The sequence below is a fragment of the Megascapheus bottae genome, chromosome 6 (genome assembly GCF_031878675.1).
Source record: "Megascapheus bottae isolate mThoBot1 chromosome 6, mThoBot2.hap1, whole genome shotgun sequence".
NCBI lineage: Eukaryota > Metazoa > Chordata > Mammalia > Rodentia > Geomyidae > Megascapheus > Megascapheus bottae.
In genome coordinates, this window is record NC_143514.1 from 80,699,753 (window position 1) to 80,719,752 (window position 20,000).

Here is a 20,000-nt window from a genome sequence, read left to right on the forward strand (position 1 = left end):
AAAGGAAGGAAGGAAGGAAGGAAGGAAGGAAGGAAGGAAGGAAGGAAGGAAGGAAAGAGAAAGAAAGAAGGAAAGAAGGAAGGAAGGAAGGAAGGAAGGAAGGAAGGAAGGAAGGAAGGAAGGAAGGAAGGAATGAATCAAGGAAGGAATCAGTACAAAGAAGAATTCTATTTTGTTTGCATACTCTAGAAGAAAAACAATTAAAAAAAGAACATTAACAATTCCAAAATAGCACACAAAAGTGATCTGAACATATTTTGTACAAATGTTCCATTATGAAAGGCTGATGGTGCTACATTAGTCTGGCTTTGGAAGAGTGCCAGGTGAAATCTAGGACTGGAGACCCAGGAATGCAGTAGTTATATTTTAAGTCAAACAGCTAATTAATATTTAAACAAAAGAAATTCCAGTCTGGACAACACACATGAAGTACTAATAAGTGTAATTATGAAGTAGTTACTTGTGCAGTCAGAAACTTATATTAGTATAATTATTTCTGGCTTTGGGTCTTAAAAATATTACCGTAAAATGCAGAACCCCTGTAATACTTACCTAATGAAGATGGGAGTATCACCTGAATAAAAAGTGGATCCACTAAATAACATGCTGCGTTTTTTGTTGTTGTTGTTAGCTTTGTGTTTTTTTGTTTGTTTGGTTTTGGTTTTTTTGTAGGTTGTGGGGCTTGAACTCTGGGCTTGGGCACTATACCTGAACTCTTTAGCTCAAGGCTATCACCCTACCCCTGGAGCCACAGGCCCACTTCCCGTTTTCCAGTGGTAAATTGGAGATAAGAGTCTCTCAGTCTTTAGTGCCCAGGCTGGCTTTGAACTGCAATCCTCAGATCTCAGCCTCCTGAGCAGCTAAGATTACAGATGTGAGTCACCACGCCTGGCTCATGCTGTGTTTTTAATATACTTTTTCTCCCTTCCCTGGAAATAAAATTCAGGCCTCGCCCTCAAGTCATACACAGGAACAAGATTTCTACTTTCAATGTATTTTCTTCATCATCCAGAGCCTACACATTAGGATTCACTGTTAAGAAGCAAAACTATCTCACAAAGATATGAGTGTTTGCTACTTTTTAAAGTCACCATGCAAAAATGTATTGTTTATATATACTTGAAAATGCAAAGGAATAAAAAAGCCAAATAATTCTATGATGTTAAAGAATTACAAGTCCTAATAATAACTATTTGATCCTGGAAAATATCCATTTGAAACTGGACTCCAGGAGACAACACGAGGGGATGTATGCCCCAGAGAGACTAGGGCACACACTGGAGCTATTTAACTTCTCCATGGCACAGGTTTCCTCATCTGTAATGTGAGGACAATCAAACAGCTTATCTCATAGGATTAAGTGTGATTTATTAATTGTCAAAGATTCAATAGTGCCTGCTATACAACAAACGTTTAGTAAGTTTTGGCCGTCACCATCAGCATCATCTTTATGGTCTTCAGAAGCTGAGAATAGTGCCTGTCGTTGAGAAAGCACAATCTAGCTGGGCGTGATGACTCATGCCTATAATCCTAGCAACTCAGGAGGCTGAGATCTGAGGATCTCAGTTCAAAGCCAGCCTGGGCCCTACACTGAAGTCCGTGAGACTTTTATCTCCAATTAACCATTAGAAAACCAGAAATGGTGCTGTGGCTCATGGGGTAGGGCAGTAGCCTTGAATTGAAGAGCTCAGGGACAGCGCCCAGGCCCAGAGTTCAAGACCCATGACTGGAGGGGAGGGGTGTGTGTGGAATATATGAGAGAGCCAGGTTAGGTGGCTCACACCTGTAATCCTAGCTACTCAGGAGGCTGAGATCTGAGGATTGCAGTTCAAAGCCAGCCTGAGCACTAAAAGTCCCACAAGACTCTAATTCCCAATTAACCACTAGAAAACAGGAAGTGGGGTTGAGGCTGAGACAGGGGCTCCAGGAGTAGGGTGGTAGCCTTGAGCTGAAGACAGTGCCCAGGCTGAGTTCAAGCCCCATGACCCACAAAGAGAGAGAGACAGAGACAGAGAGAGACAGAGAGAGACAGAGAGACAGAGAGGGAGAGAGAGAGAGAGACAGAGAGACAGAGAGGGCGCACAAGCACAATCTAAAGTTTATTTGCTTCTAAATACAACCTTTATTTTTCAGTTACAAATAGTACTGCAGAAGGGCAAGGGACTTTATGAATTCAACGGGTAGAAAAGAGGCCAAGGATCTCTCTCTTCTCAGTCTTCCTTTTAGAAACTTTCAGCTTCACAGAACTCTTGGATATGAACCCACACAGTGCTAATCCTCAAGTCATTCTTTCTAATACAAAACTACATTATAGAAAGGATTGGCTGAGCATGGTAATGTAGCTTAGAATGATGGAGTTTTGATTAAAAGCATAGACAACAAATAGATTTAAACTTTGTGGAGTTCTTGGAGCCTAGAGCTTGATGGTAGAATGCCTGCCTAGCACATTGCAAGGGCCCTGAGTTCAATCCCCAGCAAGAGGAGAGAGGGAGAAAGGGAAGGAGTTCAAGCCCCAGGACCAGCACAAGAGAGAGACAGAGAAAGAGAATTAAAGAACATGGAAGCCAGAGAAAGATGACAGCTGACGCCTCGCACAAATAGGCAGTGAAGAGTGAGATAGTAAACATCACTCAGTCATCATTCAATTGCTCTTTGGCCCACATGCCCATTCCAGTATAAGACCACCATCCCAGGAAACTAGAAAGAAATATAGCTCTATATAACAGTTCTCAACATGAGCAGACTGCTTTATGTGGAGCCAAGTCCACTGAACTCAGTTTCCTTCAGCTTAATGTCAACGTGAAGAAGGACAGCAGGTCAAAGAACACAATACTCAGCAAGAACAAAGAAGAAAATGCTTTAATAGCTGTACTAATTATTTGGCTCTATTATCCAAACTTTTTGAAACAAACAAAAAAGTAAAGCAACGCAATCAGATACCAGTGGTGTATGCCTGTAATCCTAGCTACTTGGGCAGCCATATCAAGAGGTTCAAGGCCAGCTCAGTCCTGCACTTGAAACTCTACCTCAACAGAAGTAGCTGGGAGTGATGACACAAGCCTGCCACGCCAGAGAAGCACATTTAAAATAAATAAGTGTACACACACACACACACACACACATACACACACACAAACACACATGGGGGTTATAGTCCAAGCATGATCCTGGGCAAGAAGCAAGACCCTCTCTCAAAAATAACTAAGAGCAGCTGGGTACCAGGGCCCACATTAAAATCCTAGCTACTCAGGACACTAAAATCTGAGAAAGCCAACCCACAAGACTTTTAGCTCCAATTAACTAGCAAAATAGAGATGTGACTCAAGTGGCAGAGTACCAGCCAGGAGAGAAAAGGCCGAGCAAATCATGGGAGCCTGAGTTCAAACCTCAGTACTACTTGTCCCTCCGAAAAAAGTAAAGAAACAAAAACAGTGATGGGGGATAGTAACATATCACAGAATTCACAACTCCTAATTTAACTCTTCCACTGTCCCACTTGATATTCCTCTCTTTTTCCAAAAGCCAAGTTATTTAAATAAATGGGAAAAGCACACCAAAGTCCTGTACACAAAAAATCTGGAGAAAACCTTCCATTCCCTTCTTTCCCAAAAGTCTGTGTCAGTGCTGCGCTGAGGGGTCACTGACAGAGCCAATCCCAAGAGGAAGGTGCTATGTGGCATGGTGGCCCTCTGAGCAGTGTGCCCCCTGCTGTCCCACCAGGGTGCTGAGCACATCCTCCTCCTGCGCCCAGCCCAGGCATAAGCCAGCTCTCTCAGCTGGACCCCAAGCTCCCACTTCCCCAAGCCTAGAGAAGATAAGTTTACTCTCTACTCTCAAGTATCCTAACCTCCTACGGTATCCACAGAGTATGTACTGGAGAGTTCTGAAAGAAAACAGACACCATCCTCGTCCTCCAATAAAAAATCCTTATCAGCACTTTATACTGTAACATATTAGCAAAGAGGAACAAGTAAACAATTTAGAGGTAAATTAATATGTAAAAGATGAGGGAAGGAGCAGGAGCATGGCCTAGTGGTAGAGTGCTTGCCTCGAATGCATGAAGCCATGGGTTAGATTCCTTGGCACCACATAACACTAAAAAAGTCAGAAGTGGTACAGCAACTTAAGTGGTAGGGCACTAGCCTTGAGGAAAGCCCAAGGACAGTGCCCAGGCCCTGAGTTCAAGCCCCAGGACTGGCAAAAAAAAAAAAAAGAGCGAGAGAGAGCGAGAGAGAGAAAAGTTCTAAAACTGCTAAGCTAAGTCACAGATCTAAAGAATCATCTTTTAAGGCCTACAATTTTAATCATTAAACAATTTCTGGGTTTCGGTATAATTTTAAATCATAAGTATACTGCCAATTCCATATGAAATATAACACTGGATAATATGTCCCCATTACGTGGTTTCTAACCATTACAAACTAGAATAATAGTATTATGGCATCAAATCTGTTTCAAGGGAAATGAGAAGAGAATATTGGAAGGCATGAGACTGACTGGAAGATACTGTAAACCTGTATAGAAATGTGACAATGGAATCCATTTTTGTGTAACTAATGTAAGCTAAAATTAAAAAAAAAACACACACACACTAAATTTCAAGGAATTCTTTTTTATTTTACTTCATTGCTTTTTTTGTGCCAGTCATGGGGCTTGAACCCAGGGCTTGGTGTTGCCCCTGAGTTTTTTGTTGTTGTTTTTTTTTTGCTGAAAGCTATGCTCTATCACTTGAGCCATACTTCTATTTGCAGCCTTTTGGTAGTTCACTGGAGATAAGTATTTCACTGTTTTCCTCCTGGGCTGGCTTTGAACCATGATTCTCAGTTCTCAGCCTCCTGAGTAGTTAGGATTACAAGTGTGACCCACCAACACCCAGCTTCTTTCAGAAAATTCTAAGAAAAAAAACTGAGTTTTTAAATAATTCATAACTTAGTAGAGAATTACTGAGGAGCTTCCAAAAAATATTGTATTGGTAAGTGTTATAGTCCAAGATTAAGACTAATTTTCAGCACATTTACTTTGTTTCCATATCTAAAATGAATCATGGATAATAAGCTGGTTAAAACCACAAGTCTCTGAAGCAGCTGTATTCTACCAAAAGGGCAAATATCACTTACACAAATAATCAAACTATATACACCTTAAGAGAAGTTTAAAATCAGGTGAGATGAGGTAGAAAAGATGAAAAGCTCTAGTATTTATAAACTGTAATTTATGAAAAAGAGACGCTTTTCAACCACATAACCTCCCATAACTCAAGGCCAAAATATTCTACATCAAGACATTGGCACAAAAGACTCTTTAAAGGTTAAGGCTCACAGACAGCACGGCTTTCTTCTCGTGTTCTAACAAAACTGAGTGCCCATCAAGAACATAAGGCTGCATTTTAACCTAAGGTGGAAGTGAAAGTTGTACCGGCAACAGAAGTAAACTCAGACCAACCTGGCAAAACCAGTAGCCCATCTTCAGTTCTCACAGTAATTACCACAGGAATTAATGCCCCTGAGATGGCGATGGACATAGACCCAATCCTTATCACTGCACTAAAGCAACTTATTACTCTACATTAAAATACTCAGATTTCAAAATTTAAAAAAAAAAAGAAGACAAAGCAATGCACTCCCTAACATTCAGATTCCCAGACTAAAATGTACCAAAAAAGGAAATTCACCCAGGAAGAAAGCTATTTATTCATTCTACTTCAGCAATCTATTTTTATCTGGATTCCAAACATATAATGTACTACATAAGCCTTCAGATCTAATTTTTTAATTCCTATATTTAAGGCAAAGCAGCTAACTCTCCAAGTAAACTTCCTTCATCAGCAAGGACCAATACTGCTTTGTTCATAAGAAAGCCTGTCATTCCCAAAGCCAAAGCACAGAACTATCAGTGAAACACTGTCACATGCTAATCACTCCCCACAACAGAGAACTAATACTTAACTGAGAAGCAGGAAGGATTGACCACCAATGCAAAAAGCCAAAAGGCAGGAAGCAACCCACAAGCATAGAAACTCGTGCTGCCTTAGTTAGTCAGCGTGCATTTTTTACATGTTCAACACAAGCCAAGCAGATCAGAGACCCATCAAGAGATATCGGTTCCTGTCAAATCCAGATGAAATATCCCTTGCATTGACAATTTCCTAGGTCAGTATTTTGAATTTAAAGCTAATATATAGTGTTTTACAAAACAACCTAAAAAGTTTGCCCTTAAAGTAATTATATCCTTAAAAACAGAAATTTATCTACCTCATTAGTGTTCCAACGGTGCCTCTCTTTTGGTAAACTTGAACATTTCGGCAGACATTCAAGCAGCTTTTTCGGTAAAAAGATTTTTACATGACTACTATTGTTGTTCCCATGATCATCTATAAAGAAGAAAACAATACATTCAGAGAAAGTAAGAGAAAAGCCTCCTTTTAAGTACACTGGCAAGGTCAGAAACAGCAACTCAGGTTAGTGGCCGTGAGGCCAGGAGCTTCAGCAGAGGGCTTTTATTCTATTTTTCCTAGTAACCTCATCTACACTTAGTAGCCAATGGCAGCAGGTGTCTCTCTGGCCATGAGGTTCTAAGGCAGAGTAAACTGGGAATGCCCCAGTGTGCCAAAGCCAAACTTGACTTTAAAAGGTTCTTCCTCCATGTTCCGATGAAGCACATCGAATTTGCAAATAATTCAACCTCACAAAACCCAAGAATCTTTTATGAGCCAGTTGAAAAGGTTTCTAAGTAAAAAGAATTACAAAATACATGAGTGTTTTATTCATAAACTAAATATTACTTTATCCTCTACAAATACGAATGAAATTTACCCATTCAAAAGCAAATCACAAATCTGATAGGGAATTGAAACCAGCATTTAGCTACCAGGTAATAAAGGAGCTGGCCTGTCTAGCCTGAATCTAAAAACATATTATAATTAACTTAATTGACATGCACATATCTGTAGCATTAATGTATATTACAACACAACTCATAACAAGTTAGAGAGGAATTAATTACTTCCAGACTAGACGGTATGTCTGACTCTTTGGTAACTGGTCTACCTGATGCTTTCTAGAAGAAACCATTTCTTTGCTCTTTTATTTACATATCACATAGGATTCTACTCCTGTAACACAGTCCCTTTGCCTGCCTCTAAATTCCTTGCCAGTTGTGGCAAATTTAAGTCAAAGTTTCAAATTACTCACTCCATTGTTTCTAATACTAAATGAAAGCCCCAGTACATATTCAAAAGGTACTGTGCATAAGTAGGCACTAAGGAACAGCATATTAAAACAGTAAAGATTGAATTTGTTCTAGTTAAGACAGTTTTAATTTTTTTCTAAAATTAATAACATAATAAAAACACTTAGAAAAGTCCAAGAATATGGCCCAGTTCTGCTACTTTCTAATTGTGTGACCTTGGGTAAGTTACTTAATATTTTCAGATTTCCCAAATCATTCATTAGAGAATTAGAGATCATCTAATTCTCCTTGAAGTCCAGATTCCTATAGAATTTACTATCACTTAACAACTTAATATACCTTACAACTCAGTAACCTTATGTAGGTATACAGGCATTAGCTAAAAGTGTTAAAAGTAAAATACAACCCAAAAAAACTTCCTAATTATTTACTGCAATTTTGTTTAGCATGGTCTGCTCTTTTAGAATATAAAAAAAGCATAAAAGGACAAAAAAATATGTTCTAAGATCATAAAACTCCAAACATTTTTCCTCTAATTGACATATTTCTTCTCACAGATAAGACCTTAAAAGGGAAATATCCAGCACAGAAATATATTTGCTACATCATATAGCTATTTTAGAGATAAACTTATAAGAATTTTAGCATACTGAATCTTTTTTAGTTTATGAACTACATAACCAAATTATCTATCTACATAACCAAATGATCATGATCTATCAGTATAAAAAAACTTAAAAACTTAGATATTAACTGCTTTTTAGATTCTGAAATTTTAATTTAATAGCAAAATTAAGATTAAGCTTTTTTTTAAATCTTGCTTAGAAATCAAAAAGCACCTGATGAACTAATAGAAGGTTCTGTATTAATTATGCACTATAAAAGCTGCTCGATGTTATGAGCTCAGCCATGCTCTCGGCACTCCATCCTCCCAAGGGAGGTGCTATAGGCCATAAAACTTCACCGCACACAAGACAAATCATATGAGCCTTCCCTTCCTTCTCACTACCCCTAAAATGGCTTTACTCTCATTTTTAAAAATCCCCATGATGTATATAATTTTGAAAGCAGAGGTGAAATTCTTAAATCTATATTCAACTCAGTCAATATTTACAAGCTATCTCTTATGAAACACAGCACTGTGCTATGAGTTATGCCTCACATATGAACGGTCCTATCTCTGAGAAAGCTACTTGTTTAAGGCAGAATTCTGAGCACTAATGAACAGAATACTAAATATCAGCTTCTAACTCTGTTTATGATCCTAACCTAGTAATGGTCTGTCTTTTTAGTCCTGTGTTAAATAAAGTGTAAGTGGGGAGAGAGGAACTCTTCTCAACAGTGAAACTCACTCACACTATAGAAAAAGCTCTGTCTTCAACTCTGATACCAAATCAGGCAGCGGTGACTGTCCCAAAGGCTTTTCAAGAGGAAAAGCAGAATGCTGTGTAAGCAGTGTCTCAATCAGGTTTCTAAATATAGCACTTTCTGGGGCTGTTTGGCCAGGGGTTAAAATGGAAAAGGAAGATGACAGGCCAGTGGTTCCCCTTAATCAGTCTTTAAACTGCCACTTCCAGAATTTCAGGATCACACTGAATATACATTGGATGTTTTTAAAAAACATAACAACAGGTAAAAGTTTCCACTAGCATTATGAAGATGGCAATTTCAATACAGGAAAAGGAATTATTACAAACTTAAAAAGGTAAAATGTTAAAACTCATACTTTCAAATTTTGATAATTCTGGCTAACATGATAAGAAGCAACTCTGCTGTTACGCTGGGAAGAACTGTTCATGTAGCGATATTGCATGAAAGTGTTTTTAATTAAAAGTGACTGTTCTGGGCCAGGAGTTAGTGGTAGAGTGCTTGTCTAGCATGCACGAAGACCCGGGTTCAATTCCTTGGTACCACATGCATAGAGAAAAAAAAAAAAAAAGCTAGAAGTGGTGCTGAGGCTCAAGTGGTAGAGCTCTAGCCTTGAGAAAGTCCAAGGACAGTGCTCAGTCCCTGAGCTCAAGCCCAGGACTGGCAAAAAAAAAAGTGACTGTTCTATGTTTTTAGAATTGCTATAAGTGATTAAGTAATTAAATACACCTGGTAGTCTTTAAATCCTGAAAACAGTATCCTGAGTTAACAAAAAATTAAAGTGCACACTGGATTCTACTGCATCTCAGTATCAATACAAGTAGTTAAACTCTGACATTGCCAAACTGTCAGCCAAAAGACAGTGAGACATTTCATTATCATTATCTACGAAGCATGTATGCTGTGATAGATGAGTTCAGAAATAAGTTTCTAACCTACTTCACAATAAAAATGTAACTAGTGAAGCTCTTGAAATAGACAGATGATTTCCTTGTCTGACAGCTATAATTCTAGAGAATGAACCATCCTTTCTAGTCAACCTTCAAATATTTTCTAAATGGTAATTACAGAGGCATGGTATAATTTAGCTAAATCTTTTTACAATGTACAAAAATGCTCAATCACTTAGTTAATAAGAATTTTTGCTTTTGGTCTTCTTTCTAAAAACTGGCAGTTCACATTATCCAATCTTTTATTTAAATCCAAAGAAATATACTTGACCTGTTCCTTGGTTCACTCTGATTTATGCAAGGTAAATTATAGCTGTACTAGCTGTCCTACAAGTGAGCCTCTGTTTTGATTCCTAATAAAAATTAAATAATTTTGGTTCTGAGTAATGACTAATACTGTAATTCAATCAAGTTGATTATGATTAATCTCTCAACCTCTAAACTGAACTTTCAAAATGCATTGGTATAACTGTGCATGCAACTGCTAAATCTTACTGGGAATATGTTTGATCAACAACTTGGAGTGGTAAAATTAAAAGGAAGCTCTACAATCTTCTGTTTAGCTCTAATTATTATGTGCTTAGATTTAATTAGTAGGATAAGAACTGATTCAGGAAAACATAAGCACATATTGCTATGTTCAAGTCAGTATAGTACTCACAGCAGTAAATAATGCTATGACTAACACATGACCTTCAACTCACTCTCATCTAAAATAAATATTAAGCACCAACTATGTGCCAAGCATTGATCAGTCTTGTATGATTCTCTTCCAGTCTCCAAAATAAATCAAACACAGAAATATTTTTAAGGTTAAAAAAGAATAGGATCTTTTAAGTAGAAAACTTGTCTAGTTTTACTAGTTAATATATCGCTCCTCTGAGAGTCATGTGACCATCATCTCATGCTCTTGTTTTTATGTGGACCAGATTTTTCTTTTTCCTGCCAATCATGTTTTTAAATTTACTGGCTCACATTTATGTCATCTCATAACTCAGGTTCAATACACACTTATTTATCTGCACTTACGTTTTCAATCTACATATGCAGGTGCAGGCAAACCAAGCAGGAACACGGAAGCCCTGTGATCTACACAGTATAATTTAGGCTTTGAGGAATCTTCTCCCTCTTTATTTCATTCAATTCCAACATGAGCTACAAGTGATCAAATGAATCTAGCTACTTCTTCTAATTAGGGGGCAAACATTTGTGAGACTTTGGTATGACATCTTAGGCACCCAGAACAGACTTTACATTGTGCTTTCATCTCGGGGTAACACTGCTCAATTACAGAGTGAGAACAAGTGGTTCAAATGGAATTCAAACGTGACCTGTGGCTTCCTCCACAGTGCCACACTGCCCTATGTCACCTAGCACTGGATTGACTCTAGGATGAAGATCCAACATTTGTATTAATATCCAACATTTGCAGAGTGTTTTCACTCTTTGTGCAACTGAATCCACTGTGGCCTTTTGTTGAAAAGGTATTCTTCCTGTTACCCCAGAAAGATTAAGTAACTCATCTAAGATCACACAGCAGTTAAAGGCAGAACCCAGGCCTCCTAAGTCCAGGCCAAAGGCTATTTCCACTGCACTGTGATGGAGTTCTTCTCACTGCCAAGCCCACCCTTGGTGAAAGTCAAAAGCTTTTTCAAATCCTACCTTCTAGAGGTGGCACGGTGTTGAGAACACAGTAGGTGCTAGTTCCGCAGAATACACTTTGGGAAACGCTCTAAGGAAACAGAAAATAAAATGTAAAGCTAATCTTTGAAAAAGATATATTCTGGCTCTTCTGCGATTTAGCTGCCAAAGATGCAAAACCTAAATCTAATCATGGAGAAACATCAGACAAATCCAAATCGAGGAACATTCCACAAAATGACTAGCCTGCAATTTTCAGACTGTCATGACCGTGAAGGTCAGATAGCACTGTCAACTGACTGAAGACAAGCCAGTGTGTCCCAAGGCATGATGGACTTTCTTCACAGAGGTCTGTGCTAGGCCAACAGGTAAACATGAACTAGGATTTGAGGATTAGCAGAGAAATGCCTCAGAGCTGGGGTCGAAAGTTTAATGACTATAGTATTGTTACAGAAGAAAATATTCTCGGTAAGAAATATGTAAGGTTTGAAAAATGACAAAAACATTGGTAACCTTATTCACAAATGGTTCAGGGTCAGAAAAATTCTTTACATTGTCAGGATTAAGACTTTCAACTCAAGAAACTTCAAAACAAATGTTCATCTGTGAAAAAAATCTATACTACCGAACATACATTTGTATGAGTTTTTAATGGGACACATGTGTATAAATATATAAATCAATTTTTGCTAAAAATCAATGTCAATGTCAAATTCATTTTGCAGGCATATTAACAATGTTATTAACCATTTCCACACCCGATGCATACAAAAGAATCCACAGTGAGCTCTAACCAGCAGTGTAGAAATAATATGGGAGATAGAATAAGCCAGGAGGAAGTTGGAAGACAAGAATCTGCACAGCCTTAACTCTCCTTCCCTCCCCCACTCCCCCATTCCCGTCCTGGGGCTTGAACTCTAGGCCTGAGCTCTGTCCCTGAGTCTCTCTGTGCTCAAGGCTAGCACTCTTCCACTTAGGCCACAGTGCCCTTCTGGCTTTTGTGAGTAGTTTATCGGAGGTAAAAATATCTGGGACATTCCTGCCCATGGTTTTGAACCATGATCCTCAGATCTCAGCTTCCTCAGTAACGAATATTATAGGCATGAGCCACAGGTAATTTTTTGCAACTAATATTATAGGCAAGAGCCACAGGTAACTTTTTGCTCGGTTTAGTTTTGTGTTTTCTTGGTCCTGGGCTTGAACTCAGGTGGATGCTGTCCCTGAACTCTTCAGCTCGAGGCTTGTGCTCTCCCTCTTGGGGCCACAGCACTACGGCATTAATTTTTTTTTTTTTCTTTTTTGCCGGTCCTGGGCTTGAGCTCAGGGCTTGAGCACTGTCCTTGGACTTTCTCAAGGCTAGAACTCTACCACTTGAGCCTCAGCACCACTTTTGGCTTTTTTCTATGTATGTGATACCGAGGAATCGAACTCGGGTTTTCGTGCATGCTAGGCAAGCACTCTACCACTAGGCCAAACTCCCGGCCCCGGCTTTAACTTTTAAAAGGAAGAAAATAATAGCTCTTGCCAAAAAGTTATAAAATAAAAGATAGTTTACAATTCTAATAATAACTCTTCACATTTATGTTTAGCTATGAAGAACTTAGTTTTAGCAGATTATTCGGTGTCCTTGGAAAGTAACTATAACTTAACTTCTCTGTATTACTTCATCAATAAAAAGGTTCGGTAGGGCCAGGAGCATAGCCTAGTGGTAGAGTGCTCACCTAGCATGCACGTAGCTCTGGGTTCAATTCCTCAGTACCACATGCACAGAAAAGGCTGCAAGTGGCCCTGTAGCTTAAGTGGCAGAGTGCTAGTCCTGAGTAAAACAGTGTCCAAGGACAGTGCCCAGGCCCTGAGTTCAAGCCACAGAACTGGCAAAAAAAAAAGGTGACACTTCTATAGCAAGAAGAAGCAGGTCATTAAGTGGGTTTACACACATCAAAGTGCTTTACTTCAAAAGGATTACACAGTTACTATATTAATAAACTTAATCTAACAACCTTAACATTTTCTAAGAACAAACTGAGGATTACCTAAAACTTTTATGCCACCTGGCTTACACCTGTAATCCTTGCTATTCAGGAGGCTGAGATCCAAGAATCATGGTTCAAAGCCAGCCTCCAAAAAACAACCTTAAAGATTCTTATCTCTAATAAACCATCAAAAAGTAGGAAGTGGAGCTGAGACTCAATCAGTAGGGTACTAGCCCTGGGCCTAAAAGCTCAGAGACAGTGCCCAGACGCTGGGTACAGTCCCTTTGCCCACCCACCTTTTTTCCCTCCCTTCCTTCCCTCCCCACCTCACAGGCACACAGACACAGACACACACAGACACACACACACACACACACACACAAAATCCTACTAAAGTGACTTTCATATATTTTCAATTTCCTTCTCCCTCATATCAAATGATCAACTATGTCAGAAGTCAAATTATTTTTCGCATTTAACCATGATCATAAGTGCAGAACTACAGAAGATTGTGGCTCAAGCAGTAGAGTGCTAACCTTGAACACAAAAGATTAGGGACAGCACCCATTCCTTGAGTTCAAGCCCCAGGACTGACTAAAGGGGAAAGAAAAAAAAAAAAACCTTTAGACTATTGTGCTAAGAAGCTGGTGTGTCAACAGAATCCAAATTCCCTCTAACCTGTGCACACCTGCTAGTCTCTTGCAACAGCTACTGACCATAAAAACACAACAGCATCTTACCTTTGCAGGTTTGATATTAAAAAGGATTGGCATTTTCTGGCTTCTTTTACCAACAGTGGGACTACCTTCCAAAACATGGTAACAGAGGCCTTAGGACAGATGTTTGGTGGGATATACTAATAAACAGCTTCACAAAAAAAGGATTCTCACACCTAACTTGAAAATTTTTTAAGTAAATTAGAGAAAATATACTTCCTCTAACCAACAGAAGAATTTAGCGCCAAGGTAACAGAAATATGGATAAAACCAACACACTTATCTCACTGGCATAATCAGCAAAAGTCCTAATTGTTAAGAAAGAAATTCACAAAAGTCGAAAGTGAAATTTAGGACATCCTTCTAAATTCACTATCTCCAAGCTCTGAAAACAAACCAAAAAGCACAAGAAAATATGGACAACAAGAAAGAGCTGTGGAGCATTGGACACTTCTGCGCAAGCCTTGGTCACAGAAGAATCACAGGTCCACCCACTGAACCTCTCTGGATGGCTTTCTGCAATATGCAATGGCTGCCCTCCAGGACGAGAAGCAGCAGCGCCAGGTCCCAAACACCTGCAAAGCTGGAACGGTCCACCCCACTCTGCTCCCCTACTCATTGAAGAACCTAGAGTAAACAAGGCCCTCAGAATAATACAACAAAGTGGAAAAGCAGATGTTCAAGTCATAGACACATTGAGAGTAAGTCCTCCTTCTGCAGCATTAAGTCTTGCTGCTCTCTGGGGCTGAATCTTCCATTGGCGCAGCCCATGTCCTTCAGGAGGCCTGTACTGCCAGGCTTCGGCAACTCTGCAAATACCTTCATGGCCTACTGCCCTCCTATTGTAACAACGTGACTCCTTCCATTCAGTCTACATACACAGAAGGAGTGCCCTACATACCAGACACAGCACAGAGTGAACAAACACATAAAAAGGTTCTGCCCTCCTGGAGGAACACTGTAGAGGAACGAGACATATGGTAGCAGGATGCTTTCTAATGGGGTAAATGATACACAAGAAATAAGAAAATGTGGTACATTACCATGAAAACTCAACAAGATTTCTTTTGTTGTTCTCCTCAATGCTTATTTAGTCAGGGCATCAAGAAACCTAGATTCCATCATTAGACAAGTCAAGAGATCATCTGAGGAAATTTTAAAATTCTGATGTCCAGTCTGCAATCTTATTTAGAGCAGAATGTCTGGGAAAAGGACCCAGTTATCAGTATTTTTAAAGGTTCCCAAGTCAAGGTATAAAATTAACAGTCTTGTGAATCTGGCTTTCCCAGTTTTCTAAAGGCTTTTCTGCCCACATCTGAGCATCTTTTTTAAATGCAAGTTCTTACTTCACATGTCTATGTGAGGTCTGAGAGGCTGCCTCTAACAGCCCCAGGTGATGCTATGTCACAATATTATGGCCACACCCTGAACATCAGAAACAAAATAATCAACCTGAAACATCAGAAATTAGAAAATGACTTTGAAAAGATCCTTACCATCCTGACATTCCTAAACTGTATAATTCTACAGATTCCTAATAAATCAAAAAATACTTACTTGTGTCTATTAATAAAGGCCAGAACACTATATATAATATACATAAATGCAATATATATGATATATATAATATACACACATATATAATAAAGACTATATCCTATCTCAGAATATCAATGCAAAAAATAAAAAAAACTAAGGGAAAGTTACTTATTATAGTGCCCTATAGTTACTAGAAATATGAAAAACGAACAGGTGCTCACTTCTATAATCCTAGCTATTCAAAAGCCTGAAATATGGGAAATCACAGTCAGAAGCCAGCCAGGGCAGAAAAGTTCACTCGATTCTATCTCCAAATAATTAGAACAAAGCAGGATTGGAAGAGTGGCTCAAGTAGCAGAACACCAGCCAACAAGTAGATAGCTAAGTTCAAACCCTAATGCTACCTCACCCCAACCCCCCCACCACCACCCTGGGCCAAAAAAACAAAAACAAAAACAAAAACCAGTACCCAAGAACAGTAGTCATAAGGTCTTGGTCCAGCAAGGCTGGACAGAGAGCCTTTTAGAAGTCCCTGTGGTACACATTCAAGAAACTAGTTAATACAAGTAATGTTACTGTAGGTCCACTAACAAAAGGGAAAATGAGTTTCTCTATAGGTTCAATGATTAACAGCCAATATTAAAATGTTTGGCTACACACTCTGGAAAGCAGTGTGGAGGTTTCTTAAAGAACTGAAAACAGACCTACGATCCCGCCATACCACTCCTGGGCATCTATCCTGAACATTATAACCTAGGATATGATAAGGACACCTGCTCAGCTATGTTCATCTCTGCACTATTCACAATAGCCAGGCGATGGAAACAATCCAGATGAATGAATACAAAAAATGTCATTATATAGATACACACACACAATGGAATTCTACATAGCCAACAGACAAGATAAAATAATGGCATTCGCAGGGAAGTGGCTGAATCTAGAGCGAATCATATTGAGTGAGACAAGTCAAGTCCAGAGGAACAAAAGGCATATGGTATCCTTAATATGTGGCTATTAGATCCAAATAGTACAAGAGCGAGGACTCAATATTTGTGCACCCAATGCTATGGACATGGTATTGGAAATGTAAACATAAAATGTAGACATAAAAATTTATGACTATAGGGCCAGGAGTTTGGCCTAGTGGTTAAAGTGCTTGCCTAGCATGCATGAAGACCCGGGTTCGATTCCGTGGTACCACATACATAGATAAAAAGCCAGAAGTGGTGCTGAGGCTCAAGAGGTAGAGCTCTAGACTTGAGAAAGTCCAAAGACAGTGCTCAGGCCCTGAGCTCAAGCCCAGGACTGGCAAAAAAAAAAAAAAAAATTTATGACTATAGACATACTGTTTTATTACATAGATTAATATGTATCTATGACATACAAACCCTCAGACTAATTTTAATTATGCTCTAAAATCTAAGTGCCAATGATTATATATAGATTCCCTTCTTGAATACTTGTTTGTTAAATATGTCATTTGAAATATGATGTAAAAATCAATGTTAATAAATTCTTTAATAAAAAATTTTGGCTATAGAATAAGTATATATAGTATAAGAATGTATAAGTCTTATCCAACACACACTTTGGGGATACTCCATAATATTTAAGTGTAATATCTTAAATGATATCTGAGACTAGACAACCAAGAGGTAGCTTTGTATCGATTATAAACTACAAAAAAGTTATTGAGGAAAAATACATAATGGTACAGAAAAATATTTTGTGCTCACATATTATCTTTTCAAAAAAAGTTTAAGATGTATTTAGCCCAGCACCTATGCAGCAATAGTAAGGCCCTGAGTTCAAATTCCAGTACCAAGTAAGTACGTGAATAAATAAAACTTCTGACAATACTTCTCAGGGACAGAAACAAAACCAAGAGATGCATTAATATACTCACATTAAAAACGAAGGGAAGGGCCTAGTGGTAGTGTGCTTGACTAGCATGCATGAAACCCAGGGTTTAATTCCTCAGTACCACAAACACAGAAAAAAGCCAGAAGTGGGGCCGGAAGTTTGGCCTATTGGTAGAGTGCTTACCTAGCATATACAAAGACCTGGGTTCGATTCCTGGGTACCACATACATAGAAAAAAGCCGGAAGTCGTGCTGAGGCTCAAGTGGTAGAGTGCTAGCCTTGAGAAAGTCCAAGGACAGTGCTCAAACCCTGAGCTCAAGCCCAGGACTAGCAAAAAAAAAAAAGGCAGAAGTGGTGCTGTGGCTTAAGTGATACAGCATTAGTCTTGAGAAAAACCCAAGGACAATGCCTAAGCCAGGAGTTCAAGCCCCAGGACTGGAAGGAAAAAAAAATGGAGGGAAGTGGCCTGGTCCTCCTCTGGGGATAGGCAACATAAAGCAGGAAATGATAACTTCTAATAGAATTAGAAGCTCAGGCAATGTTAGGCATTCAAATAAAGTTCGATAATACACAAATGACTAGAACAACCCACAAAACAGTTTTGGACCTAAGCAGCTTACAGAAGCTAGTCTTAGAACATATCAAATCTGATTTATGGTCTCAATAATCAGATTAATTGATTCATTATTGCCAGAGATTCATGTAAAGTGTAATTCAAAATTGGAAAAAAAACTTTCCAGATATGAATCAAATATCATTAGAATTTTCATAAATTGAACTTGATCAGGAAGCCAATATACTCAACAGTCTGAAAATAATCAAACAGTACTTCATAAGTATCCTCCATTTGTACAAATACACAAATTCCAGTAGAACATATTCAGGAAAAAGCATGTAAGATTTAAAGTGATACTTTTCAGTAGAGTTAATAGTATTAATGATAATTTTTTAACTACTAAAAAGCAGAGATAAAGTATCAGCAGAATCAACCCAACCAAGTAAGACTTCCTTCTATCTACTATATATATAAGCGTGTAACTATCCTTTTCTGTATAACTCTGTCCTTTCCTTTTTTGGGGGGCGGGGGGGGAGTCAGTCGTGGGGCTTGAACTCTAGTGGGTTGTCCTTGAGCTCTTCAGCTCAAGGCTAGCACCCTAACCCTGGAGCCACAGCCCCACTTCCTGTTTTCTAGAGGCTAAATGGAGATAAGAGTCTCACTGGTCTTTAGGTCTTTAGTGCCCTAGCTGGCTTTGACTATAATCCTCAGATCTCAGCTTCTTCAGTAGCTAGGATTACAGGTGTAAGCCACCACGCCCAGCCAATCCTTTCTTTATATAAAGCCTTATTTTCATCCTAAAAGGCAGAAACAGTGCCCAGCCTGGCCAGCCTGGCCGGCACTGGTGGCATAATCCCTGCTCCCAAAGTGTAGCCCCAGAACTTGATGAGGGCCCCAGATCAAGGAGGCGCAGGGAGTGACTCCTCAATCAGCTTCCCTGAACGGCATCTGGGCTACTTCTACAAGAACACACAACCCCATTACCTAAGAACAGAAGCATCTTCTCCACAAAGAAAGTATCCAAAAGCCAAGGCAAAGCAGTACAGAGGTTACGCTGCCAGAAAACTAGAGCAAATAATGCAGTAGGGAGCAGCTCAGAATGTCTGTCATCTAAGCTGGAAGAGGACATCCTAAAGAGACAGCAACACTGAGACAGAACACCACTGTGAGCCCTGGAAGACAACCTTACCCAAAGATCTTCTGTGCTTCTCAAACATTATTTTGGTCCATGAATCCGAGCACACATTATCTGTCACTACTTCCCAAAACAATGACGCTTCAACAAAATTAAAGGAGAAGCTAGGGGCCAGTGTCTCAAGCCAGTAATCTCTTGAGTAGAGAACTGAGATTAAGAGGACCACCATTCAAAGTGAGCCCAGGCAAAAAAGTCTATGAAACTGAATCACCAAAATCACCAGCAAGAAACTGGACTTCAGGCTTGGTTCAACTTGTACAGTGCCAGTCAAGCAAGCAAGTAAGCCAGTACATTCAAAACCCTAGTACTGGCCCAAGGGAAAAAAAGGACTCAAGTGGTAGAATACCAGATGAGCAAGCAAGCTGGGCAATCCTAAGGTCCTGGGTTCAAACTCTGATAGCAAGCCAATGCCAATGGCTCAGGCCCATAATCCTAACTACTCAGGAGGCTGAGATCTGAGGATTGTGCTTCAAAGCCAAGCCAGGTACAAAAGTCTATGAGGCTTTTATCTCCTTAGCCACCAGAAAACCAGAAGTGGTGCTGTGGCTCAAAATTGTGCAGCTCTAAAGAGCTCAAGGACTGCACAGCACCCATTCCCAGAGTTCAAGCCCCATGACCAAACCAAAAACACACACACAAAAAAAGCCCCTAACAGACTGTAAGAGAGAATGACATGATTTCTCACAGCACTAAGACATATGCCAATAAAATGGCAGCACCAGTCCCATGAATGGAAATCGGCAATCAGGAAGCCTTTCTTAACCCAACCTCAGCCAGAACTAGCCAGAACAGACACACGCAGAAGGCCACAAGAGACTTCTTTGCAAAGTCCTTGCACACTATCTCACTCACTTCACCCCAAGAAGAGGCCTCCAATCCACACTTCAGTGTAGTTGTTACAGACCACTCATGTTCTAACAGCCTAACCACCAGCTGTTATGAACTACTCACATTCTAACAGCCTAACAACCAGGCTGCCAAGCCTGGAGACCAGGGACAGCAAATAGA

At 39.4% G+C, this 20,000-nt stretch overlaps 1 protein-coding gene across 14 annotated transcripts in view; it reads right to left on the reverse strand.

Annotated features, from left to right (window-relative positions):
- The window catches only part of Camta1 (calmodulin binding transcription activator 1), a 684,963-nt gene that overhangs the window by 641,657 nt on the left and 23,306 nt on the right, over nucleotides 1-20,000 (reverse strand). For all 14 annotated transcript variants that reach the window (XM_090335924.1, XM_090335918.1, XM_090335932.1 and 11 more), the window contains 2 exons: nucleotides 11,169-11,238; nucleotides 6,252-6,370 (listed from right to left, as the gene is read on the reverse strand). In XM_090335924.1, coding sequence (XP_090192050.1) covers nucleotides 6,252-6,370; nucleotides 11,169-11,238 — 189 coding nt within the window. The remainder of the gene's footprint in view (nucleotides 1-6,251; nucleotides 6,371-11,168; nucleotides 11,239-20,000) is intronic.